General features: G+C 39.1%; 1 protein-coding gene across 1 annotated transcript in view; it reads right to left on the bottom strand.

The window, feature by feature from the left end:
- LOC145652951 (NACHT, LRR and PYD domains-containing protein 12-like) overlaps positions 1-15,810 on the bottom strand; it is a 112,084-nt gene extending 96,274 nt beyond the window's left edge. Inside the window, exons 1-10 of the mRNA XM_081704776.1 lie at positions 15,558-15,810; positions 13,780-13,861; positions 13,130-13,246; positions 12,465-12,488; positions 11,796-11,912; positions 9,522-9,638; positions 5,001-5,058; positions 4,527-4,731; positions 2,600-4,367; positions 1-10 (exon numbers count right to left, since the gene is read on the bottom strand). The exon at positions 1-10 is cut by the window's left edge and continues 167 nt beyond it. Of these exons, the coding sequence (XP_081560902.1) occupies positions 1-10; positions 2,600-4,367; positions 4,527-4,731; positions 5,001-5,058; positions 9,522-9,638; positions 11,796-11,912; positions 12,465-12,488; positions 13,130-13,246; positions 13,780-13,832 (2,469 nt within the window). The 5' untranslated portion in view covers positions 13,833-13,861; positions 15,558-15,810. The remainder of the gene's footprint in view (positions 11-2,599; positions 4,368-4,526; positions 4,732-5,000; positions 5,059-9,521; positions 9,639-11,795; positions 11,913-12,464; positions 12,489-13,129; positions 13,247-13,779; positions 13,862-15,557) is intronic.
- Positions 15,811-27,850: the final 12,040 nt, after the last annotated feature.

Below are 27,850 nucleotides of genomic sequence, written 5' to 3'. Positions count from 1 at the left end.
CTTATCCAGCCTGCAGAGAGAAGGAGAAAAACTCCTCACATTTACAGATCAGTACACGCACACACACTCCTATGCTAATGAGCATGTGTTCATACACATGCTTACACAAATGCAAACACACACTCACAATCACACTGCCTCACCCCCACACAACCACACACACAAAAAGTTACAATGTGTGGTGTTGGGGGGGCGGTGACACACACTGTGTGTGAGGTGTGTTAATTCAGAACACTGTTAACAAGAAAATAAACAAATTAAAACTGCTTCTTTGTTAGCTCCACCGCTGACTAAGTTTGGAAACAGTCCCACAAGTCAACAGGCAAACAATACACTGACAGTGCAAACTGAATTACTATAAACTGATCAAAGACACTAACGGTATAAACAGCCACTGATTCAGACACTAAAGTATTGGAGGACAGACAGAAGTGTCATGGTACAGCCCCTAACCCCTCAAATGTGTGCGTGTGCGTGTCTGTCCGTATTGCCACGCCCTCTTGTGTTGTGCACCTGATCCTTGTTGTGTGTAATTGTCATGAGTGTATATAAGTCTCGTGTCGTATCGTCAAGGTTGTCGGTGTTTGACCTATGTAGTGTGTTTGTGTGTGTTGAGTTGTGCTTATGATTAAAATGTATGTTATGTTTAACGTGCCTCGTCCCCGCATCCTCCTTAACCTGTTAAACATCACAGAAGGGTGAATACAATTTTATAATCATGGAGTTCCATATTCCTGTGGAGGAAACTAAACAAAACTGTTAGTTTGTGTAACAGAGAAAGAAGCAGTGAGATGATATTGTGCAGAGATTAAGTGCAGGCAGTTCACACTGAGCAGTGGGGAGTGATGTCCACACAAACCCCAGAAGAGGAGAAAGCCCTGGATATACTGGCTCATCAGTGTCTCTTAGGATAAGAGGAGGAACTGATGTGTGTGGAGAAGAATGTCCATCTCCATCCCCTCAGTCTGTCTCCCCACAGTACCCTTCACCTGCTCTAGTCCTGCTGCATCTGCTGGGCATCTCAGGCAGGACCCAGATGAAGATCACCACTTGAGCCTGAGAGAGCAGCGTTTGTGGGTGCAGCCAGGAGCTCATATTAATAGAAGACGAGAAGCTACTCTTTAACAAAGTTGCTCTTTTAGAGACACACTATGCAAGGCCTTCAATATCAGTTTCAATAATCTTGAACAAGGGAAATGTAAAATATTACCATGTATTCACTGAATAAACATGGATCAAAGATAAATAAATAAAGATTTATTTAATTAGTAAAGACTTGCTTAGTAAACTATAATTATTTTCAGACACATCAGTGGCTAGTCAGAGAGAAGACCTGTCATTTCTTTTTTTAAACAGTTTTAAGGGATTGCTTATATTTGCCAGGTGTCACGGTTGGCCGGGCATCCAGGAGGGACACGCCCACTCCTGCTAGGGAGCGCACTACATCCCTGCCTTGTTCCCAGTCCCCTGCCTACTAATCAACTTCACCTGCCCCGTGTTCTCTCTCTCTATTTAAACTCACAGGTCCTGAGAGAAAGCGCTGCACATTAGTGGAACGCTGGACTACTCACTTCCACCCTGTACATCGTTACACAGACTGTTAGGACTGAGTATCGTTGATAATTTGTTGTGGTTTTTCACGTATTGACAATGCAGAATAAAGAGCACTTTGGCTCAACCTTGCCTTTCGCTTCCTCTGTGCCGCCACCGTCACAACAGGTATTTATGTTTTCAGGTTTGTCCATCAGCTGGTTTGAATATGTGGACTATTATGGGTCATATACAGAAGACTGAACCCATTATTCTGAGTTGTAGTCCAAACTCTGGTCTATGTAGTTTTGTTCTCATCTCCCCCCACTGCTGTGCTCATCTTTGTTCTCACTGTCAGCGGGAGGGCAGGAGCAGAGTCCAGCGCTGGTTTGTATAAAATGGAGAAAAAGTCTCCATTCAAAAGTTCAACCAGTCCACAGTCCAAAAAGCAAACAGTGTTAACAGGCAAAGGTCAGCACTAGGAAGACCAAACAGTAGACTTTGGTAAAAAGGGCAGACACACAGAAACAGAAACATGTTCAGGAAAAGTGGGAAAAAAAAACAAGATAACATACACCAGCTCAGAAATACAACTCAGAAGAGTAATTTTCTAAAGTTAGTTACACATTCTCACCTACACTGGGCTACACAACAGAATTTACTCTAATATCTTTGTAATTACAATTAATTCAGGTAAATTTATTATGTTTTACACATGTTACATCTTGGCCTGCATCTGTTTCCATAACTGGCTGTGAAAATGTGAAAGAGAATGTTAATGTGGGTAAAAGAGATATATGTGTGTGTGTGTGTGTGTGTGTGTGTGTGTGTGTGTGTGTGTGTGTGTGTGTGTATGTGTGTGTGTGTGTGTGTGTGTGTGCGTGTGTGTGTGTGTGTGTGTGTAAATTCTTTAGGATTAATGAGTGGTTCAGCTAACACCTTAAATAGTGATTAGGGTATATGATACATTAGTTACAAAGGGGTTTAGGAAACACTTACAAATTAACAAAAGTACCTTATGATGTACTAACACCAGTGCAATAATGTGTTTATAAATGTAAATACTCACACAGCTTTTCTGGATGCTGTGACCACTGGCAGCAGTCTCAGTAGACATTCCTCTGATGGGTCAAATTTACTCAGGTCAAACTCATCCAGCTCCTCTTCTGAGTTCAGCAACACAAAGACCAGAGCAGACCACTGAGCAGGAGAGAGACTGGCTCCATGGAGACAATGGTCACCTCCTCTGCTCAGGTATGTCTGGACTTCCTGTACTAGAGAATGATCCTTTAGTTCATTCAGACAGTGGAACAGATTGATGGATTTCTCTGGAGAGGGATTCTCCCTGATCTTCTCCTTGATGTAGTTGACTGTTTCCTCTTTGTTGTCAGAGCTGCTTCCTGTCTGTGTCAGTAGGCCTTGTAAGAGAGTCTGATTGGACTCCAGTGAGAGACCCAGAAGGAAGCGGAGGAAAAGGTCCAGATGTTCGTTCTCACTCTGTAAGGCCTTGTCCACTGCATTCATAAGGAAGACAGACATTGTTGATCTTTTAAAGAGAACTTTCTTTTGCTGTTTCAACACATTTTTCTTTTTGGAGATGAAGGAGAGAAATGCATATAAAGCAGCCAGAAACTCCTGAATGCTCAGATGCACAAAGCTGAACACCTTCCCCAGGTGAAGCCCAAACTCCTCTCTGAAGATTTGGGTACACACTCCTGAGTACACTGACACTACTTTGACATCAATGCCACACTCTCTTAGGTCTTCCTCATAGAAGATCAGGTTGCCCTTTTCCAGCTGTTGGAAAGCCAGTTTTCCCAGTGCCAGAATTGTCTTTTTAGTCTGTTGAGGATCAGTGTCAGTGTTTCCATGGTACTTTCTGTCCTTGTGTTTGATCTGAAAGATCAGAAAGTGTGTGAACATTTGAGTCAGAGTCTTGGGGATTTCTCCACTCTCTGCTTCACCCAACATTCTCTCTAGAACAGTGGCTGCAATCCAACAGAAGACTGGAATGTGACACATGATGTAGAGGCTTCTTGATGACTTCATGTGTGTGATGATTTTGTTGGCCAGGCTCTGATCACTGATTCTCTTCCTGAAGTACTCCTCTTTCTGAGGGTCACTGAACCCTCGTACCTCTGTTACCTGATCAACACACTCAGGAGGGATCTGATTGGCTGCTGCAGGTCGAGAGGTTATCCAGAGGAGAGCAGAGGGAAGCAGATTCCCCTTGATGAGGTTTGTCAGAAGTACATCCACCGAGGTCGACTCTGTTACATTCCACAAGTTCTCATTGTTCTGGAAATCTAGAGGAAGTCGACACTCATCCAGACCATCAAAGATGAAAATGACTTTGTAAGCATCACAGTGTATTAATTGTAATTGTTTTGTTTCTGGGAAAAAGTGATGAAGCAGATCCATCAGACTGAACATTTTCTCCTTCATCAAATTCAGTTCCCTAAAAGGAAGTGGAAATATGAAGAGGACGTCCTGATTTGCTCTTCCTTCAGCCCAGTCCAGAATGAACTTCTGAACAGAGACCGTTTTCCCAATTCCAGCAACTCCTTTAGTCAGCACTCTTCTGATGGGTTTGTCTTTAAAGAGCTCATTGCATTTGATGGGTGTCTCCTGTGTTGCTGGTCTCCTGGATGCTGTCTCAATCTGTCTCACCTCGTGTTCATTATTGACCTCTCCACTCCCTCCCTCTGTGATGTAAAGCTCGGTGTAGATCTCATTCAGAAGAGTTGAGCTTCCTTGTTGGGAAATTCCTTCATTAATTCTTTTAAATTTATCCATTAGTTTGTGTTTGAGATTTCGTTGATATTCAGAGAATAGCTCTAATAAACAGAAGAACATGATCACAAATATTTTATTTTCTTGTTATCTTTGATGTTGAAGTAATTTATCAAAACCCTGAAACACTTTGCCCAAACAAAGAGGACAAAATTTAGTTATAGTGATACTGCCATCATAAAGCCATGACCCAGAGCTCTTACTGGTCTGTAGTGTGTTAGCGAGGTCTGTTTGGTTCATGTTTCTCAGGACGTGCAGTGTGATCTTCAGCACCCCCTCTCTGGCACTGCTCTGATCCTCCTCATCCTCCACCTCTCTCTCAGAGCATGCTGGGTAATCTGGACTCCATAGCATCTTAAACTTCTTCAGCTCCTTCTTCACCAGAGAGATGACTCTGTGCTCCAGCTCCTGGTTAGGAATAAACAGCAACTTACAATCATAAAAACACCACAATGTTACACAGATGATTATATGATTTTGTTTTAGGATGGAGAAGACTCTGGCAGTGTTGCTGTACTTTAAAAAAAAGTTTAAAAAAAAAGTAATCCATTACTCATTACTTCTCTAAAATTGTAATGGGATTACTTTACTCATTACTTCAAGGAACAGTAATCTCGTTACTTCATTGTTACATCCTAAAACCCAAATATACTAGAATCTCCCAGATACATACAGACCTTGAATGTGGACTCCAATTGTTTTCTGTTGGTGAGTACTGATTTTTCTCTTTGTACACTGTGGACAAACACAACAGACTTTTATGGAGGAATATGTAGCACATTCATACCTGTACAACACACAATTATATAGATCAGTAGATATTATACTGGATTATATTATCAACACTTGTGTTTCTACATTTCATAACAGATCTGTGATGCTGCCTGGTGTGTGGCAGCAGAAAGGATGAAGATGCAGGTGTGAGAGTAGAAACTCAAAAAGGCTGTTAATAGAAAGTGAAAGTAAAGCAAATGTGCTAAACACACTCAGCCACAAGAAAACAAAGGTCAACAAACAAGAACAGGAAGACAGGAAACAGGAGAAGTATATACATGGAGGAATCTGGGAAGAGAACAATGCAGAGACTAAGGACAAGTGGATGGAATGGTGGGAGGAGTTAGGCTGGGGAGTGGCAGGAATGGTGGGTGGAGTTAGACTGGAGAGTGGCAGGAATGGTGGGAGGAGTTAGGCTTGGGTGTGGCAGGAATGGTGGGAGGAGTTAGGCTGGGGAGTGGCAGGAATGGTGGGAGGAGCAGAGAGAAGGACAACACACAGATACAACAATAAACAAAGGACGACACGGGAAAGCAAAACAGACAAAGGGGCTCCTTTACAAGATGATTTGTTAGAAAATAAGATTTATATTATATTATATTTTTTTATTTATAGAGCGCATTTACCACAACAGCAATGATCAAAGTGCTGTGGAAAGTTAGGAAAAATGTCTTAACAAAAACCTGTGAAATGTAAAACAAAAGGAAATGTGCCATCAAACATAAACATGGACAGAGAAATGAAAATGTCAGAGTAAAAAGAAGTGTTTGAAATCTGCACAAGAGAGAGCAGAGCTGATATTCAGAGGAGGACTGTTCCACAGCCTCAGTGCTGCAGCTGAACAGACACAGTCACACTTCAGCTTCAGTCGAGAATGTGGAACAGATACAGTCACACTTCAGCTTCAGTGGAGACTGTGGAACAGACACAGTCACAGTTCAGCTTCAGTGGAGACTGTGGAACAGACACAGTCACAGTTCAGCTTCAGTGGAGACTGTGGAACAGTCAACAGCTGATCTGAACAACTGTGAGTGCCAGTGAGTAGATGAATTGTTCCTAAGCATGAACAAAAAATTTGATTTTGGGAAATTTCTCTGAACTCGTAAAAATTATTCCTAATAACAGAATTGATTTGAAAATCAAATCTGAGCTCTGGATCAAAGATAACACCAAGATTTTTGTATTTTTAGGAACAATACAAGCAGATTAAATCAACTGTTATATAAGTGTTATCTCCGCACTATCCATGTTTACATGTACACCTGGGATCTTATATTAGTCTACAACTCTCTTACTTAGATATGATCATGTTAATATTACAGTCTGATTGTTATAGTGTGACAGTGTCTTAGTTGACCTAAGCTTAGCCTGATTAAAATGTGTTCCAGGATAATATTATCCAGACTATGTGCACATGTAAACACACACTGATCCACTGACTAAACATTTTTGCTGCATTTCTGGCAATGCCTGATAAACTGTAATCAAGAGAGTTTGTTTTTGTCTAGTCATTAAAAGAGGAGCTCAGCAATGTTTAGTAACAGCATTACTACTGTAGCTAAATCCAGCTCATCTACCTACAGCTTGATCCTGCCCCCACTCCTCTTCTTAAGTGTTCTTCTGCTATTTCTCCCATGTCATCTCAGTAATGCTTCCCTTACTTCAGATTCTGTTCCTACAGCGCTCAAAACCTCAGCTTTAACTGCCATTCTTTATAAAACAGGACTAAATGCTGCACTACGTGATAATTACTGGCCCATTTCCAGTCTCCCCTGTCTAATCAGGGTTCCAGCCTCTCAACTACAATCTTTCTTAAATACTCAGGATCTATTTGAACCTTTCCAATCTGACTTCCATACTACGCACAACACTGAGAGAGCCCTGTTACATGGTTTCAATGATCCCCTTCTCTCTACTGACTCTGGTGCCCTGTGTGTTCTCCTCCTTCTAGATCTTCTAGATAGAAGTGCTGTGTTTGACACAATTAAACCATAAGATACTTATCAGCTGCCTCTCAGACATTGGGATTACTAATACGGTTCTTGAATGGTTTACCTTCTATATCTCTAATAGATCACATTTTGTCGTACTTGGTAAACACAAATCACACACTGTTACCGTTACTCAAGATGTTCTCTAGGGATCGGTCCCTGGTCCTCTCCTATTTAATCGATATGTTGCCCCTTGGTCAGATTATCCATAGGCATGGTCTCCGTTTCCACTGTTATGCTGATGACACTCAGATTTATAGTAGCACCAAAGGTAACACTACCTTACCACTTCCTGATTTACTCTCTTGTATCAAAGATCTCAAACAGTGGATGAACATAAACTTCCTAGAGTTAAATCCTTACAAAATAAAATTTTAGTTATTGCTTCTAAATCCATAATCGCTAAATTAACTGATTTTAAACTCAGTCTAGATGGGTCTTGGTCAAATCATCAACTGCATTTTGGAACTTTGGTGTACTCCTCACTCTTTGAACCCCACATCATGTCAATGGTTAAAAATGCCTTTTTTTTACAGTCACAATATCAGTAGACTTAGGCCCATGCTCTCCAGACAAGGTGCTGAAACTCTGGTTCATGCTTTCATCACATCCCATCTTGATTACTGCAACTCTCTCTTCATTTACATCCCAGAATTCTCTTAGATGTTAAAAAATGTCAGCCCACAACACCCCGATTCTACATCAGTTACACTGGCTCCCTGTCCCTCAACACATTCAGTATAAACTCCTCCTGCTTACATTCAAAGCTCTGCATGGTCTTGCACCTCCCTACTTAGCTGAACTTCTACATCCATACTGCCCCACCCGTACACTTAGGTCTTCTGATGCAGGTTGTCTCTCCATCCCTAAGTTAAGATTGGTCTCTGTAGGGGCAAATCTTTTAGTGTCATGGCCTCAAAACTGTAGAACACGTTACTACAATCTCTCCATCTTTGGTCTTCAATTTCTGCTTTCAAATAACTTAAAACATAAACATTTTAATGACCTTTCTTCTGTTAATAGTTGATAAATTAATGTGCTAAATGTGTTAATTAATGTCTCTTTCCATGTGTATTGCTATTGTAAAGCAACCTTGAATTTTAGAAATGCACTATATAAATTTAATCTTATTATTATTTTATTATTACAGTACATACTGAATACAGTATACAGTCATCTTTAGAATACCTGCCATTGTTTTTAAATAAAGAAGCTAAACTTTAGGGAAATATTCGTAAATGTACAGGTGTGTTTTGTATTCTTGGTAAACGTACACCTGTGTTGTGAGGCTGAATTAGACTGTGCATGAAGGAGACTGAAAATTAATATTTTAATAAACTATAACTATTTTTGCACATCTGTAACTGTACTGTCACAGCACAGACCCCTCCTCATAGATACCTCCCTATGCTTGTGACATTGTGTGTGTGTGTGTGTGTGTGTGTGTGTGTGTGTGTGTGTGTGTGTGTGTGTGTGTGTGTGTGTGTCTCCCATGTATCACACTTACAGGTTTATTCTTTACAACAACTTGAGGACTCGACTGTTTCTCTCTAAAGAGGACACCCAGGTGCTCCTCCAGTCCCTCATTACCTTGAGACTGGGTGACTGTAACTCACTCCTGGCTGCTTCCTCCATGTGTGTCTCCAGGCCCTTACAGCTGATCCAGAATGCAGCAGTACGGCTGGTCTTAAACTTTCTGAAGTTTATACTTATGTTTCATCTGTATTGTGTATTGTTTCTCGGTCTCAGTAGAGACAATTGTTTCTGGCAGTATCAGAGATCAAGATTATTTAAGATTATTACCTACTGGTACTATCCAAGGGTTTTCTGAATGGGCAACAAAACACTTTTAAGAAGTCTATCTGGATAAGGGCATCTACTAAATGCAATAAATATACATTTATTCAGATATCTCAAGTAAATAAGTGCACAAAATTCCTCCTACTCAGGATATGCAGGCTAGATTAACTGATTTAATCTTCTAATTCAGTGTTCCTCACTCCCAGTGCTGGATAAACAGATTTAATCCCCTAATCCAGTGCTCCTCACTCCAAGTGCTGGATGAACTGATTTAATCCCCTAATCCAGTCTTCCTCATTCCCAGTGCTGGGAACCTGCAGCACTGCACAGTTTAGTGTTTTCCTGCTCCAACACACCTGATGCAGCTCATGAAGAACTTCATAATGAGCTGAGTGAGTTTGATCAGGTGGGACTGGGAGTGAGGAACACTGTCCTAAACCAGGAGACCATCACCTCTCAGCAGAATACTCTCTCTCTCTGAAGTATAAGTGGAGGACTCCATCTTACCTGAGCTCAGTAGAACAGTCACATTCCCTACATCATCCTTACCTGAGCTCAGTAGAACAGTCACATTCCCTACATCATCGTTACCTGAGCTCAGGAGAACAGTCACATTCCCTACATCATCCTTACCTGAGCTCAGTAGGATACACTCCCTCTCTGGAGTTATTTGGGATGCCCATTGACTTGTCACTCTTCATGGATACACAGCTGGGTTCCCGGGAGTCTGATCTCTTACCCTGAATCAAACTAACATACACAATTAAAAAGATATTATTTTAATGCCAAAATACTAATGCGTGTATAAATGGTTCAAATATAAATTAATATGTATTTATGTCTATCTTCGCTATTTTTATTTTATGTTTTTAAATTTTTTTTACAAAGATGTTGAAGACAGTAAAGTTGTTATTATGTTTCTTGTTATTTAATAAGTGATCTTCAAGATGACCAGAGTTATACCAGAGAGCATCTTTACATTACTCCCCAGCAACTGGGATTACTGGGATTATCCAGTGGTTAAAAATGCCTTTTTTCACATTCACAATATCACTAGACTTAGGCCCATGCTCTCCAAACAAGGTGCTGCAACTCTGGTTCACACTTTCATCACATCCCACCTTGATTACTGCAACTCTCTCTTCATTGACATCCCAAACTTCAATATGTTCAAAATTTGGCTCCCAGAATTCTCTTAGATGTTAAAAAATGTCAGCCCACAACACCCTGATTCTACATCAGTTACACTGGCTCCCTGTCCCTCAACACATTCAGTATAAACTCCTCCTGCTTACATTCAAAGCTCTGCATGGTCTTGCACCTCCCTACTTAGCTGAACTTCTACATCCATACTGCCCCACCCGTACACTTAGGTCTTCTGATGCAGGTTGTCTCTCCATCCCTAAGTTAAGATTGGTCTCTGTAGGGGCAGATCTTTTAGTGTCATGGCCTCAAAACTATAGAACACGTTACTACAATCTCTCCATCTTTGGTCTTCAATTTCTGCTTTCAAATCACTTAAAACATAAACATTTTAATGAGCTTTCTTCTGTTAATAGTTGATAAATTAATGTGCTAAATGTGTTAATTCATGTCTCTTTCCATGTGTATTGCTATTGTAAAGCAACATTGAATTTTAGAAATGCACTATATAAATTTAAACTTATTATTATGTTATTATTACAGTACATACTGAATACAGTATACAGTCAGCTTTAGAATACCTGCCATTGTTTTTAAATAAAGAAGCTAAGCTTTAGGGAAATATTCGTAAATGAACAGGTCTATTTTGTACTCTTGGTAAATGTACACCTGTGTTGTGAGGATGAATTAGACTGTGCATGAAGGAGACTGAAATTTATTATTTTAATAAACTATAACTATTTTTACACATCTGTAACTGCATTGTTCCAGCACAGACCCCTCCTCATAGATACCTCCATATGCTTGTGACATTGTGTGTGTGTGTGTGTGTGTGTGTGTGTGTGTGTGTGTGTGTGTGTGTGTGTGTGTGTCTCCCATGTATCACACTTGCAGGGTTATTCTTTACAACATCTGGAGGACTCGACTGTTTCTCTCTAAAGAGGACACCCAGGTAGCTCCTCCAGTCCCTCATTACCTTGAGACTGGGTGACTGTAACTCACTTCTGGCTGCTTCCTCCATGTGTGTCTCCAGGCCCTTACAGCTGATCCAGAATGCAGCAGTACGGCTGGTCTTAAACTTTCTGAAGTTTATACTTATATTTCATTTCTGTATTGTGTATTGTGTTTAGGTCTCAGTAGAGACAATTGTTTCAGGTAGTATCAGAGATCAAGATTATTTAAGATTATTACCTTCTGGTACTATCCAAGGGTTTTCTGAATGGACTACAAAGCACTTTTAAGAAGTTTGTCTGGATAAGGGCATCTAAAAAATGCAAGAAATATACATGTATTCAGATATCCCAAGTAAATAAGTGCACAAACCTCTTCCCACTCAGGATATGCAGGCTGGATGATCTGATTTAATCCCCTAATCCAGTGTTCCTCATTCCCAAAGATGAATGAACTGATTTAATCCAGTGTTCCTCATTCCCAGTGCTGGGAACCTGCAGCACTGCACAGTTTAGTGTTTTCCTGCTCCAACACACCTGATGCAGCTCATGAAGGGCTTCATAATGAGCTGAGTGAGTTTGAGCAGGTGGGATTGGGAGTGAGGCACACTGTCCTAAACCAGGAGATCATCAACTCTCATCAGAACACTCTCCCTCTCTGAAGTGTAAGTGGAGGACTCCATCTTACCTGAGCTCAGTAGAACAGTCACATTCCCTACATCATCCTTACCTGAGCTCAGTAGAACACTCACATTCCCTACATCATGCTTACCTGAGCTCAGTAGAATACTCACATTCCCTACATCATCCTTACCTGAGCTCAGTAGGATACACTCCCTCTCTGAACTGTAATGGAATCTCCATTGACTGGTCAGTCTTCATGGATACACAGCTGGGTTCTGGGGAGTCTGATCTCTTACCCTGAATAGAACTAAAACACACAATTAAAAAAGATATTGTTTTAATGCCAAAATAGTGTTATACTGCCCAAGGCCTAACTTAAAATAGTTTCACATTTTTGGTGTATTTTCTAAAGTAATCATCTCACAAATCCAGAGTTCATTTCCACAGTGACTTTACCCTTTGAGAACTCTCTGCTCACTGTGAGGATGCAGAAGTCTCTGTGTAATTGTGGATGACCAGTTATTGTTCTGGGCTCACGTTCCAAACCTGACTTGGTTATGCAGGTTAATTCTATACAACATCTGGAGGACTCGACTGTTTCTCTCTAAAGAGGACACCCAGGTGCTCCTCCAGTCCCTCATTACCTTGAGACTGGGTGACTGTAACTCACTCCTGGCTGCTTCCTCCATGTGTGTCTCCAGGCCCTTACAGCTGATCCAGAATGCAGCAGTACGGCTGGTCTTAAACTTTCTGAAGTTTATACTTATGTTTCATTTCTGCATTTTGTATTGTGTTTAGGTCTCAGTAGAGACAATTGTTTCAGGTAGTATCAGAGATCAAGATTATTTAAGATTATTACCTTCTGGTACTATCCAAGGGTTCTCTGAATGGACAACAAAACACATTTAAGAAGTCTGTCTGGATAAGGGCATCTACTAAAAGCAATAAATATACGTTTATTCTGATATCTCAAGTAAATAAGTGCACAAAATTCCTCCTACTCAGGATATGCAGGCTGGATGAACCGATTTAATCTTCTAATTCAGTGTTCCTCGCTCCCAGTGCTGGATGAACTGATTTAATCCCCTAATCCAGTCTTCCTCATTCCCAGTGCTGGGAACCTGCAGCACTGCACAGTTTAGTGTTTTCCTGCTCCAACACACCTGATGCAGCTCATGAAGAACTTCATAATGAGCTGAGTGAGTTTGATCAGGTGGGACTGGGAGTGAGGAACACTGTCCTAAACCAGGAGACCATCACCTCTCATCAGAATACTCTCTCTCTCTGAAGTATAAGTGGAGGACTCCATCTTACCTGAGCTCAGTAGAACAGTCACATTCCCTACATCATCCTTACCTGAGCTCAGTAGAACAGTTACATTCCCTACATCAACCTTACCTGAGCTCAGTAGAACACTCACATTCCCTACATCATCCTTACCTGAGCTCAGTAGAACAGTCACATTCCCTAAATCATCCTTACCTGAGCTCAGTAGAACACTCACATTCCCTACATCATCCTTACCTGAGCTCAGTAGGATACACTCCCTCTCTGAACTGTAATGGAATGTCCATTGACACGTCACTCTTCATGGACACACAGCTGGGTTCCGGGGAGTCTGATCTCTTACCCTGAATCAGACTAACATACACAATTAAAAAGATATTATTTTAAGGCCAAAATACTAATGTGTGTATAAATGGTGCAAATATAAATTAATATGTATTTATGTCTATCATTGCGATTTTTATTTAATGTTTTTTAAATAATTCGTACAAAGATGTTGAAAACAGTAAATTCGTTATTATGTTTCTTGTTATTTACTAAGTGATCTTCAAGATGACCAGAGTTATACCAGAGAGCATCTTTACATTATTTTACATTACATTAAGCTGGTCTTAAACTTTCTGAAGTTTATACTTATGTTTCATCTTTGTATTGTGCATTGTGTCTCGGTCTCAGTAGAGACAACTGTTTCTGGCAGTACCTGATTTAAGATTGTTACCTGCTGGTACTATTCAAGGGTTTTGTGAATGGATATCAAAGCACTTTTAAGAGGTCTGTGTGGCTAAGAACATCTACTAAATGCAATAAATATAGATTTATTCAGATATCCCAAGTAAATAAGTGCACAAACCTATGCACTGCAAGTATGTTTATTTATGTTCTCTCACCTTTCTCCTTTCTGTGTGTGCTGTTCCCCAGAGACACTTATTTTGGAGGTCATGTCTCCTCCTACAGATTATAGCTGTACACCTGCAAACACACACATGCAGATTAATAATCAGAACACATATTCAATTACAATATTTACATTTACTGCATATGGCAGACACCCTTGTCCAGAGAGACTTACAGAAGTGATTTGTTGTGTCGCTACAAAAAACATAAATAAAGCACCTTTGTAAGTCGCTCAGGATAAGAGTGTCTGCTAAATTTTATAAATGCAAATGTAAACATCCTCATGTGAGCACAGAGAGGTTAGTGTCAAAATCACCATCAGGCTAAAGCCCTGGCTAAACTGCAAAAGAGGGCAGTAAAGATGTGTTTTTATAATAATTGCATACCGGGTCACAGACCAACTCAAAATCACTGTCACACAAATAAACAGCGCAGAACTTCATAAATTATTAGCTACATTTACATGCGCACCGTTGGTACAATACTAGTCTGACACTGTTAGTTGAACTAACACACGATCGTATAAAATCACTGTCTTAGCCAGTTCAAAACACATAGCCGAGTTGGACGTGTAAACACGTTCTGTCAGATCTACTGGTTCACAGTCCGAACTGCAGCCAAGATCTCCCTTTAACGAGTCACGACCAAGACATTCAGGCGCTTTAATCAATCACGATCAAGACATTCACGCGCTTTAATCAATCACGACCAAGACATTCACGCGCTTTAATCAATCACGACAAAGACATTCACGCGCTTTAACGAAGCACGACCAAGACATTCACGCGCTTTAACGAAGCACGACCAAGACATTCACGCTTTAGCTCGGAATGCGCCTATAAGCGAGACATTACAGTATTTTCTCGCTTAATGTTCTCAACAGAACATGAATGAAACAGAGTCATTCATGTTTTTGAAGAGCTTTGGTGTAGACAGGCACCTTTACTGACTTTATAAGTACAAAATATAGTTTATTAAAATGAGCAAATAATGCATAAAGTTTAAACCGTAATGTTACAGCACTAAAACAAACTCAAAAACGTGGGTGTAGTGAACAGTATCAGTCCAAAGTGGAAAAGAAGACGGATGCAGGAAAAATGTGTTCTGTAAGTGCATAGTGGGTCACAGACTAACTCAATCACTGTCATACAAAGAAACAGTGTCGAAATATCACTTAATAATATTACTAATAAATATTATAAATATTACTTCTTTAGTTACACTGACATGCACACTATTGGTACAATACTAACCTCACACTGTCAGTCTAATTACGACATGATCGTGTAAACAGCACGGTCTTAGCCTGATAAAACAACTAGTCTACATCTAGTTGGACACCTAAACACTTACTGTTAGATCTACTGGCTCACAGTCCGAGACATTTGTGACACTTCCTGCAGTACGACGTCTGTTCTATTTGCGCAGTTTGTTTCTGCGTAAAGGACAAAATATAAATATATGAAGTATATAGTGTGTTTATTAGTACTTTTTATACAGTTCATGTAAACATATTGATTCGGACCAATTTCTCAGATGAGCCTAGAACGACTTTAGTTTGGTTATTCTGAATCAGACGACGTCAGTTCTATTGCTGTATTTCGCGTAAACGAAGACACCTACTGCAACAGAATAGCGGCTAAAAGCTTTACGTTTTCAGACATTAACCTTGTTAATATTCAATTCTGTTAATATTAAATTTAAGAACTTGTTCTTTGAGTAGTACAAGTTCATATAATTCTTGATTGACAGCTCAGATTCAGATACTCACCGGCTTTCTTTTCTAAAGATATTTGCATTGCGCTTCTTAAAATGGAGCACAAAAATTTCACTTTCGCGTTAAACCGGACTGAACCGGTTTTGTCAAGGATAATTGTTTTTTAGGGGCCGGACTGCTGTGACCAGTCACAACACTTTATCCAACCTTCTGCGGGAGAGAGAAATCAGAGCTACAGTATAGAACTGTATTTAAATAACACAGAATAGCGTAGAACAGTGACAGTAAATTAGCAGTGGATTTGGACTGTGGGAGAATTTTGTTTGTCATGGAGCTTCTACAGCACAGCTGTTCTGAGCAGACGTTTACTTAGGTTTTCACACACACACACACACACACACACACACACACACACACACACACACACACACACACACACAGAGAGAGAGAGAGACAGGTTATTAGTTTGTGTGTAATACCTATTCTGTGCTCACAAACTCTATATAAAATGACTATTTATTGTCATTAAGTTTCGTTTCTAGCATACACTCCCCTGATATGACAGTTCAAACCATTTTGAGTGTTTGAATAAACCATTTTCAAATGGTATCTTGGGTCTCTCCTCTGCTGATCGCCATGTCCAGTTCACATGCCCAGTGATGTAGTGGTTTAAGACAGTATGTGAACGTTTAGTTTGTGCCCAGACATGTATCTGAGAAGAAGACGAGCCAAAAGACGTTAATCAGGCAGATCTGTTTACTAGTAGGTAACATCTAAGGTCAAAGTTATGATGGAGCTGTAGACATAAGTGAATGTTTTAAGGGACTTCAGACAAAAATTCTGAATAAAAGGTAAAAACACCACAAGGGACATAATCTGCATTAATCTGGTGTTGGCAAAAGTGCAAAATCAAACATCTGTTTTGTTATTTTATTTTTTACACAGTATTGACGTGTAACTCGCAGCATTCACGGATCTCCTTTGCTCGCATGCAAAATCTACATGTGCTCACTCATATTTGCTCTGCTCTCGCTTACATTTACTTTGCTCTGCTACAAAACTGCTTGCACGTGTTTAGATATATCCTGCTCTTACACAAACTTGCTCTTCTGCACACACAAACACATACTGTACTCTCGCGAATGTTTTTGTGTTCTTGCGCACAAGAACACAATTCTTTAATTTCATTATTATTAACTGTGAATGAAAAGGAAAGTCATTCATGATCATGATACAAATGTTATTATAAAACAGTTAGAACTTTAAAATAATTGCGGCACTTTCATATACATAATATTATGTGCCATTTCACAAAACAAATATGAATGTATTTAACACATATTGTTCTTATACTGTATAATATGTATGACTCGGGAATTTGCTCAAATAGATAAAGAAATAATATTATTTGAACTTACAGTAATATGCTCTGCTATATAAAGGAAAATTACCAATCTGCTACCATTTAGTGTTAGTAACCAACTTTGGTAGAGTACAAATTCACTCATTAGCCACATTATTTACCACTAATATCTGTAGCTCTGAAATTGACCACCTTGTGGTTTCCGTTACGTCTCCTTCCTGATCAGGTTTATCAGAGGCATGACAATGGTTTTACTGCTTGATAAAAGTCAGACACTTAAAGTCAAATTGCCACTGCTGGCGTTACTGCGTCAGTGAACTGTTCCACTAAGACGCATGAATGTAATTATGACATCACAACCTAAGGAAAGTGTAAGTTATTTAAAAGCGTTCCAACACACTAAATACCTACATGCTTTTCTGAAGGAGGACAAGGTGATTTTCAAGGTATAGTCCGACCAGAATTATTGGATATTCTAATAGTTTTCAGCAATAGTATCAATATTACTTGCATGATTTATTATATCATTAAATTAAGTGCGCCGTTAATTATAGAAATATCTAAAATATTTTATATTATCCGTGTATCCCCTGGATTCAGGAACGATCGTGAAAGGCCAAATTAAATCAATAGAGAAACATGATGAGTTTTTCTCAACATGGGAAATTGTTGACCAGGAACAAAACGTGGACACTAAAAGAAATGACGCAGGTATGCAATTTTACTGCCAAGCTGAAAATATAATATTTGTCTGTCTGAACATCAATCCGATCTGTTTGCTCTTTTTTTTAATCCAGACGATATCCGAGCTGCAGAAGGACAACTTTAACCTGCGCATGCGTATATGCTTCCTCAAGCATGAGGGCGGCTCGCAGAAGTGCAGCAGTTGTACAGAACAGATTTACAACGCGGCAGAGGAGCGTTTCCCAGTGGCGACGCAGCAAAACTTAGACGTGAGGAGACCCGAGTCTAGTTTTTGTAATCAGAACCGGTTAATTGAGAGGACGAGACTGGGGACACTTGTTAATCACACTCCGCACCTAGATAAAGGGAGGGCGCTAAAAACTCTAAATACAACTTGAAAAGGCAATAAATTGACCTTCTCAAATGCATAAATTATTCTGCCCAACCCTCTTTATTCTCTTCCTTTTTAGAATAGTTTTAACTGCTACTGCAGTAGCAGGACCAGACACGTGTCTTGAATTGAATTATTTCTTCATTTCACGTAATGCTCTTCATCCACCTGTCAGGAGCTGAGCAGGTGCAGAGAGGAACTGGAGAAGATGGAAGCGCTTTTCCATCAAGAGAAGACGCTCCGCCTACAGCTAGAGAACCAGCTACAAGCCTACACATTACAAGACCCGCCCTCTGAGGATCAGAGCCAATCAGAGGAAACCTTTGAAGATCTGCACAGGTCGGTACAGGCCTATATTTAATTCTGATAAGAAACATTGTTCATGGAAGATTTCCCAGTTAGAAACTCGGGCTGTTTCTCCAGGACAACCACATCAAAACAACAAAATTATTTGACATATTTCCATTTTAAATGCTAATTTCTGACCACTTAAGTTAAACCTTAGGGCCTTCATTAAACAATAATAATCCTTAGCTAGTAAATTGCTGTACTTTAATTATAGAAGAAATTATCCTTAGAAATGCTTTGTTTTTTATTCTTAGCAAAAGACAATTATATTATAGTACCTAGTCCTGAGCTGGCACACACCATTCTAATGTCACAGTGATTTCAGTGGAGTTTCTCCATGTAGTTCCATGTAATTGGAATGTAATTCCAAGATGAATCTGTGTGCAGAGAGTCCATCTCATAGTTCTAAATGAACATGTGAAATAAAATGTAGCCTAATCGAGTGTATGTGTGATGGCTGTCAGGTACATAGAACAGCTGCAGGGGGAGCTCAAGGCTCAGAACACCATAATCAATCAGCTGAGGAACAGGAGCACCAATCAGAGCAGTGGACACCAGCCTGGCCACGCCCACAACTCCACACTCACCACCCTGAAAGAGGATGACATACGTGTGAGTGTGTATGTGTGTGCAGGTGCATGTTCCTGCATACATGTATGCTTATTAAACTGTTACTTTAAGACACTAAAACTTTAATGTTTTAATTAGGCTATGAGAATACATTAAAAATTATAAATTGTATACTATATAGGGAAATCCATTTGAACTAAATGTTTAGTATATTTGTACTCTATGTATTCTCTCTCTCTCTCTATTTAGGATCTGAAGAACTTGTTGGAGTTGAAAGACTTTGAGCTGCATGAGACCAAAATCAAACATGAGGCCAGTAAAAACGACCTCCAACAGGCCCTGAAGGACAAAGAGAAACAGATTCAGGTGGGTGTCTCCAAACACATGGCAACCTACAGGTAAAAACAGGCGTCCAAAAATATGCTCTTAATACAAAAGACCTATAGAGCTCACTAAGCATATTATCTGCACATTTATTATAAACATATTCTTGTGGTTTAAAACAAAAGTGTGAAAAGAGAAAGGACTAACACACAGGTCTGAAAGGGAACGACACCTTTACCAGACACACTCCTCAGCTTTATACAAAATGTCTGTGAAGCTTGGAGCCTCATTTAACCCCTGCCTGAACTCTGACCCCTGCAAGAGAAGGACTCTGCACCAATATTCCTCATCACACCAGACGGGGGCAGCAGGGAGTAACACTGCAGCAGGGGGTGTGTGCATTTATGAGGGTGATTGTTGATGTGTGTGAGCAGGGGCTGCATGACATTCTGGAAGGTCACATCCAGGATCTAGCTGAGAAAGATGCTGCGCTAGCAGAGAGCAGGTCAGAGCTGAAGAATCTGGAGGCTGATGTGGGCAAACTCATTCTACAGCTTGAGAACAGAAAGCAGCAGCTCCAGGTAGCAACCCGACGTTTCATTCAGTCAGACCAGGTGCAGGGCGGAGTTTAGTGTTTTTAACATACTAAAAATACACCTGATTCACAACTCATCTGATATAATGGACCAGTACTCTAAAGATTAAGACTAGGTTTAGTCTGGATGCAAAGAATGGTTCCTTAAGTTGAATTGACTCTATTGAATCTCACACTCTGAATTTGATGTTTATTTACTTTGTTCATGTTTATATTCAGACTAAGGAGCTAAACTAAGGTTTAGAAAGGGAAGTGATGCAACTAGTGCTGTCCTAGACAATAAAATGTATAATATCATTTACCCAACATAAGACATTTCTGATTATTTCAGTATAAGGGCTCTGATCCTTGTTTGGAGTCATTATTACTAACTACTGGTTTCTCTGTGTTTATGATTGCACACACACACACACAAGGAAGAGGATCCAATTGGAAGAGGTTTTATAGTGAAATCAAACAGATCAGAGGGGTCAGGCAGGTATTCCTAGTCCTGTTGATTCAAGGTCCATAACATGGGGCAGAGTCCAGGGGTGTCCAGGGGTCAGGCAGAAGTCGAAAACCAGAAAGACAAAACCATAACTGAACCACTTGGTATGCAAAATAAGGTTGGCAATACTTCATGACGTGAGTGTGAGGGAGGGGAGCTTAAGTAAGGGAGCAGTGATGAGAGAAACAATGATCAGGTGTGTGCTAGTATTCCAGTAAACCAGATTGGAGGCGTGTGTGGGAAGAGGTAGACGTGGCAGTGCAGGGCTGAGCGTGATTCCTGGGGTTTGTAACACTCTGTCTCTCTGTGATGATCTTAGCTCATGTCTGGGCAGCTACAGGAGAGTGTGAGAGAAAGTCAGCTCCTGAAACAACGCCTGAGATACACAGAGGCCTTCACACATCCTACATACCAGATCCAAGGTACACTCTGCACTGTGGGACTGATGGGGTCTTTCATTTTTGTCAAACTACTCTTGCTAAGTTATTTTCAAAGTGAAAAACCAAATATAGATGTAACATATATCTATAACAACCTTGTAACCTGCTGCTAAATAATTTTCTTATTTTAATACCCTGTACATAATTGTTTGCATTATAACTATTAAAAATGCTGTTGACAAAAATATAAGAAGCTCTTGATGTGGTTTTATCAGCACTGGAGTAGCATATGTTGGAGATTCTTCAACTGAAACCAACACTGCTGGAGACCATCAGGAGGACCCAGGACCTGTACAGACATCTGCAGGGCGCTGAGCGAGGTGCACACACCAGTTCTATAACACAGGGACACAATCCAGAATTAGCCAAGCTATCCTCATTTACTAAAAATGTTCACTTGCGGAACCTGAAAAATCATGCCTTCCATTTCCACTTGAGAGTAGATGAAGATGGTGGTGAGTGTAATGATTTAATGAAGGTGTAACAAATGACTTCAGCAGAAAGATAATGACTTAATAGAATTTGTACAGTTACACCTGCAAGGTGTTTTAAGTGGCACCATTTAATGAAAGGTTGTCAGAAAACAGATGCACATTACAGAAATGACTGGAGGTGTGGAAGGTATACTTTTAATAACCTCTTTACCGTTACACATCGTTGTTTTGTTGTTTTGTGTTGTGTATTCATGTCACATTAATGCACTCTTGTTCATCTTGCTCTCGTAGCTTCAGTAAAGAAGGACCATTCTGGGAGGAACAGTGGCAGTGTGTGCAAGAGCAGCTTCAGATCAGTGATCAAAGCGTTGATCTGCTGCTCAGATCCTGCCCAGCCCTGCCTCTCCTCCAGGGCCCATGTTCATGGCCTCCACGTCCTGGTTCCCCGTGAGAACTATGACACGCTGCTGGAACAGATGTGTGAGGGGAGGGGTCTGATCAGTCGCGCGAGTGAACTGATCCAGCAACGCCTGCAGACCCACGGCCGACATCACATGCAGGTCCACGTGAGCCCAAGCACGCGACACACAGATTCAATTGGTTAATCGTCACATTTCATGGATAATTTTCACTGAGCTGATTTTCCTATTTCAAATGGACCATTTGTCACTGACTGTGAGGATTATTGAAGGATAAAGAGGCCCAGCGGAGGGCGAGTGGGGAATATTCATCCTTCATGTGTGTTTCAGCCAGTGGACCAGAACCTGCTCAGAAGCCTCTTAAACATCATCAATGTCACTCAGACAACTCTAGAAGAGGCCAGCAGACTGTTGACATCTTCATCAGATGTCTCTAAAGAACAGAACCATGACGGAGAAAGAGATGATGTAGGAGTTATTTACCATTTTTTGCATCTTTCATAAGTACCACACCAGTAAGAAGTGAAATTCATTTAGCTGTTAGCTAAGTCTATTTACTGGAAGAACTTCATATTGGACTAAATTATGTTTTTTTGATTGACACATACGAATAATATGATTATTTTGGATTTTTGCACATTTGTAAATTATTTATTTATTTATTTTTCTTTAGTTCTGCCATCATGAAAACCTCAAAATGAAGAACAAGCTGAAGAAACCAAAACTAGAGAAATCAAATAAGATGAATAAGATGCTTTCAAAGGCTGTCAAAACACTACGGCGATTCAAACGTTGAGCAACACTGACATTAAAATGATCTCCTGTGATTATTTTCTCTGTGATGGTCATATTCCACCCCTCTATCATCCATCAGTCTGTGCACCATCATACATTCACTCTTTCATTGTTGTTGTTTTTAGTAATTAAAATAAAATAAGTGTTGAAATAAAACTACATTCTGAGTATAGATTTTTTTCAAACTTATTGATGATTCTTCATTATGATTACATTTTTTTACACCCTTACATACTAATAATTAAAAATTGGACAATTCCATGCAACATTTATTTATTAGAATGAATTTTGAATGTCCAAAAATAATAGCATTCTGCAGCAGTCAAGACAAACTTGCAAAAAGTCAGCAAGTTTATTTCTTTTAAAGATCCTTAAGAGACTCAAAATTATGCAAGTACAACAAAACTGTGCAAGTATAAAAGCAATGTAGGAAAAATAAATAAATTTAGCTAAATCAAAATAAATTCAACAATACCTCTTGATAGTTTTTCCTCATGTGAAACGCTTCTACATCACTAAATCAGGGTTTTGCAGTCTCAAAGTTATAGCTACTATAATAGTTTGCTAAATGAGTAGAAATTAAATAATTTTCACACATCAGGGACGTTTATTGCTACGCTAAATTCAGTATCATAAGTATCAAAGTGATCACAAGTCATAGTTATAAACCACAATGAGGAAATAGTCTTTTTTATCCCTCTTACAACTGGGTTTAGGCTACAATTTATTATGTAGTGATTTAGATACAGTAAAATAAACAAGTGATAATATCAGGAGGGAAGCTTAAGCCTGACCAAGTATGTCTGGTTTAGTAAATGTGACTGTGTAGACCCGTAATATATTATTATTATTATTATTGTTATTATTAATTTAATTACCATCAAAGCAATTGCTTGGCATGTTTAAAAAGTATCTAGAATGCTAGTAAAGCTCTTCATTTGCTTGCTCACGTCTTTGCACAAAACACGTGTTCTTTTCATTCATAAAATAACAAAATATGCAAGCAAATGGATGTTACTCCTGTAGCAGGGGTGAATAAGGGACAAGACCCTCCTTTCTTAGAGTCCACAGATTCTGTTTGAAGAACGAAGAGTTAATGGCTTTGAGTGACAGCAATTCTCACCAAGGTGTGAAGGGGGAAGGGGAGGCGAAGCTATCAAATGACTTCACAACCAATGTCCAAGCACGAGCGGCGTGATTGGCAGCTGTTTCAACAAATAGAGGACGCTTAGATGAATACGCAGACACCTCACCTGCCTTATTTGTTTACCCACTACGTGAGTTTGAAATATGCGCACTGCTTTGTGTTCTAAGCCAGATGAAGTGTAGCACATGCGAGTGATGCTGTTTGGCAAAACTGATACAGTAATCCATATTGTTTTTACTTAATTTGATTACCAATACTAAGGGACATCATGGAAAGGAACAGGCTTATTTTAGCTGAAGTTTATGTGGAGTTCTTTGGGTGCAGTTATAAGATGGAAGCTGAGAGATGGTTCAGTGGCTTCTAGCATGGATTAGCTTCAATGTTTGCATTGCAAAGGACTGGATATTTCCATTCACTGCTGAAAATATTCACAATCCTCCTACAAAATGTAAGTATACATGAGAAAGCATACTATTTCTTTACAGTATTACAGCACTATCCCAGCATAATCATTTAACATAATAACAATGAAGAATTTAATATTGTCTTTTAATAAGTGCATTGTACATTGAGCATTGTTGTGATGTTTTAGCAAAAAGAATATTGCACACTCAATGTATAGTGACTGATGACTCTGTGTGCATTTAGATGTCTAGGACACCTAGTAGAAAATGCTGTGCAGCTACTTGGTAATTTCATGTATATACTCAAGTGTTCAATTTATTAGACAAGACCCTGGTGAATCAGAATATGTAGAGCATGACTGAAAATGAATCTCCAGCATCAAAATACACATTCTAAACCCGCAAAATAAAAGTCATTTTGGTTTTTTTGACATGTTCTTCTGTATTAGAGGAGCTCAACTAGAAAATAAATGAGGGGTAAATAAGTCTGGATGTGAATGACTGTCATGTCCCAAGTGTTTACATCAATGTGACTCCTGAATCATTGTATTATGTGTACAATTTCTGATAACTAGTATTAAAGTGATCAAGTACAAATCATTTGAATACTTAAATCATTTAAAACTGGAGGTGCATGTACAAGCTAAGTATCCATTCCAGACTTATTCAAACATTGACCAACTCTGACATTAAAATGATCTCCTGTGATTATTTTCTCTACGATGTTCATATTCCACCCCTCTATCACCCATCAGTCTGTGCACCATCATACATTCACTCTTTCATTGTTGTTGTTCATAGTAATTAAAATAAATAACTGTTGAAATAAAACTACATCTGGAATGTTAGTCTCTTCAGCCTTTATTGTCTATTATAAGTAGAGCTGGGTGATTAAAACTAGATGTCTTCAGACTCATGGATGATTCTCGATTATGATTTTTAAATATATATATATATATATATATATATATATATATATATATATATATATATATATATATATATATATATATATATATATATCCTTATGTAATAATTTTAAGAAAATGTATTATTAATTTTTAGTTATATCCATTCAAAAATACCTTTATTGATGTTTTTTCCTCATGTGAAATGTCACTACATTGTGCATCACTACATCAGGGTTATAGCTACTATAACAGTTTATTAATTAGAAGAAATTAAATCATTTTCACAAATCAGATGTTTATATACACAAACCACAACAAAGAAATAGTCTACTATTTCACCCTAAACACCCTCCTACTACTGGGTGCAGGCTACAATCTCTTATGTAGTGATTTAGATACAGTAAACTAAAATATGTAATAATAACACTAGGGAAGCTTAAAAGTCAAGGAACTGAACCAGTTAGGAAGACAAGCAAGACTGGTGTTAATAAGAAATGTTTTACCAGCCAAAGCATGTGCTTTTGTGAATATAAGGATGTGTATTTCACAGTGCAGGGTGAGGTAATAAAATGATATTGTACGCAGAAGAATATGGATGGTTGGCTTCAGCATAAAGCCTCAGAAGGCCTCTTTGACAGGCCTCTAGGGGCCTCAGTTGGGGGATCCTTGGTTCAAGGATGGGACATCCCAGCCCAGCACCGGAAGAAAGAATATGGGCATCTGGTGCTATGAAAAAGGATCACCAGAAGAAGCAATACGGGCACCTGGCGGTAGGAAATAAGATCGCCTTTTTAAAAAAAATAGAAGTAGTTTAGGTTGAACATAATGATACCAAGAACCAGTTGGTGTAAGTATTGAATATCAATTTGCATATATTGAATAATGTATGATTTGAACATAATAGTGCAAACCTGGAAAAGTATTATAAATGTCACGGGACGCCCCCCCCCCACACACACACGTCACATGGTACGGCCTGCCGCGTGCAGGGGGTTTAATGTTTGTAACCACGCCCTTTGTAATTGTATGCACCTGTATGGGGCTTAATGTCTTGTGTCTTTTTTCTATTTAAATCTCTGATAGTGTGTGTACTGTGTTGATCATTGTTAGTCTGCTGTTAAATGTAAAATGCGTATGTAATCTTCGTTCAATGTTACTAGAGTCTGTGTTTTGTTACGTGTATGAGTCATGTCTTTCCTTCATGTTGTATATGAGTGCCACTATTGTTGTTTGTGTCTTTTGTTAATAAACGCGTCACTTCATCGAGGGACTCTGTGCATCCTGCTCCACGCCCATCAGCACTCAGGCCAGCAGATTCGTTACAATAAAAAAATTTAAATGGTTATGTAAGTGTCCTTGAAGAAAATATATAAAGGTCATGCCCACCTGACACTGTTAGACATTCTCCGGACAATGCCTCGTTTGTAACATTGAATTTAGGAAAATCTATGAACACCATTAATTGGTGGCTGTACCACAGGGATCAATTGGATTGACTGGCAACGGACCCACGCCGTCAGCAGGACAAAGCACCAGCTGACGGACAACCCAAAGCTGCACTGTTCTGTGGGTCTGAATCCACACGCGCACTACCAAAGGTACTTAAATCCCTGTTAAAACATTCTGCATAGGTGGTATTCAGACCTGGTCCACAGAGCTTTGTAGTCAGGTTTTGGGGGTCTTAAGGGTGCAGACTGGGAATTGAAGGAGTGAGAATTGTTTGCTAAAAATATAAAATAACAAAAAATGGAGTAACAGTTAGAAAATCAACCGGTAAAAGTGAAAATAGTTTCACAAAAACTTACTGTAAAGGGAAATAGTGAAAAAAAAAACAGTTGAATAAAGAAAGATAAAGTAAAGAAAAATGTGCAGTGAATAAAGAGAATAAAGAGAAATAAATAGAGCTCCAGAGAAAAAAAGCGCTGAAGAGATGAATGTTAACAGGTATGTTTGTTCCAGTTGTTTCTGTATAAATGTGACCACAACAAGTGAAGTAAAGAAAATGTGCAGAATAAAGAGAATAAAAGAATAAAAGAGAATAATGAGAATAAAATAATAAAAGAATAAAAAGAGAATAAAGAGATTAAAAGAATAAAGAGAAGAATAGTAGATCTCGTGAGTAAAGCAGCACTAAGAGAAAAGTGTTAAATGTTTTGTCTGTAAAAACTATGTTTGTGTTGATGTGGCCATCGCAAGTTAACAGATTATCAACAATGACGTATTGTACGACGCATACCAGCATAACAGTTTTTTCTGGGTTATAATTAAGATTATTTTGGTTTGGTCGTTTAACAAAGGAAGTGAATGGATATGCAGACAGATCTGTCTAAACGTCATTAATAATATCTCATTATAAAATGCGTGTATGCAAAACATATAGACATTGTTTTAGTAATAAATATAAAGTAAATGATAGAGGTATCGTATATAAAACTGGTAACAGTTAAAGCAGTAGCGAGCATACATATGATGGACATTTTAAAATAGCAGCAATAGGAGAAGAGTAAAGTTAAAATATACAGGACAAGAAATTTAACCAGAGCGTGTGGCGGTTAATAGTATTTTTGGAACAGTGAATATCTAATTTACCCAAGTAAGTTCTGGCTAAATCAATATTCAATAATCAATAAGCAGTTAAATCTAACAAAAATAACTTAGAATCAAGTGAATAGATTTGCGACTAAAATAATCACATGGATAGCAATTTGTTAAATGAGATGCAGGGAGTGCAAATGCATTTTTGGCTTGAGAAAATATATAGAAACTCTGCAGGTGTGGCGTGTCGGAAATCGCTAGACTTAATACATTTTAAATTGTATCGGCTGACTAAGTGACATAAATTGGATGAATAAGGAATAAGGAGGATTTGGAAAAGGGCTCTGTTGGCTGCAGTTGTTGTTTAGCCAAGTGCCTGTAAGAGCAACAGTTGGAGTGGAGCGGTTGCCATGGGGACCGTTTGAACCACCGCCAGCGCTGGATGATGGGAGGCGGTGTGTAGGGTTAAAGATTGGAATAATGACAGACAAGAGACAGGT

This window comes from Electrophorus electricus, chromosome 21, assembly GCF_041902795.1.
Source record: "Electrophorus electricus isolate QZ-2024a chromosome 21, ASM4190279v1, whole genome shotgun sequence".
Lineage (NCBI taxonomy): Eukaryota > Metazoa > Chordata > Actinopteri > Gymnotiformes > Gymnotidae > Electrophorus > Electrophorus electricus.
This window is presented reverse-complemented; position numbering and strand designations above follow the sequence as displayed.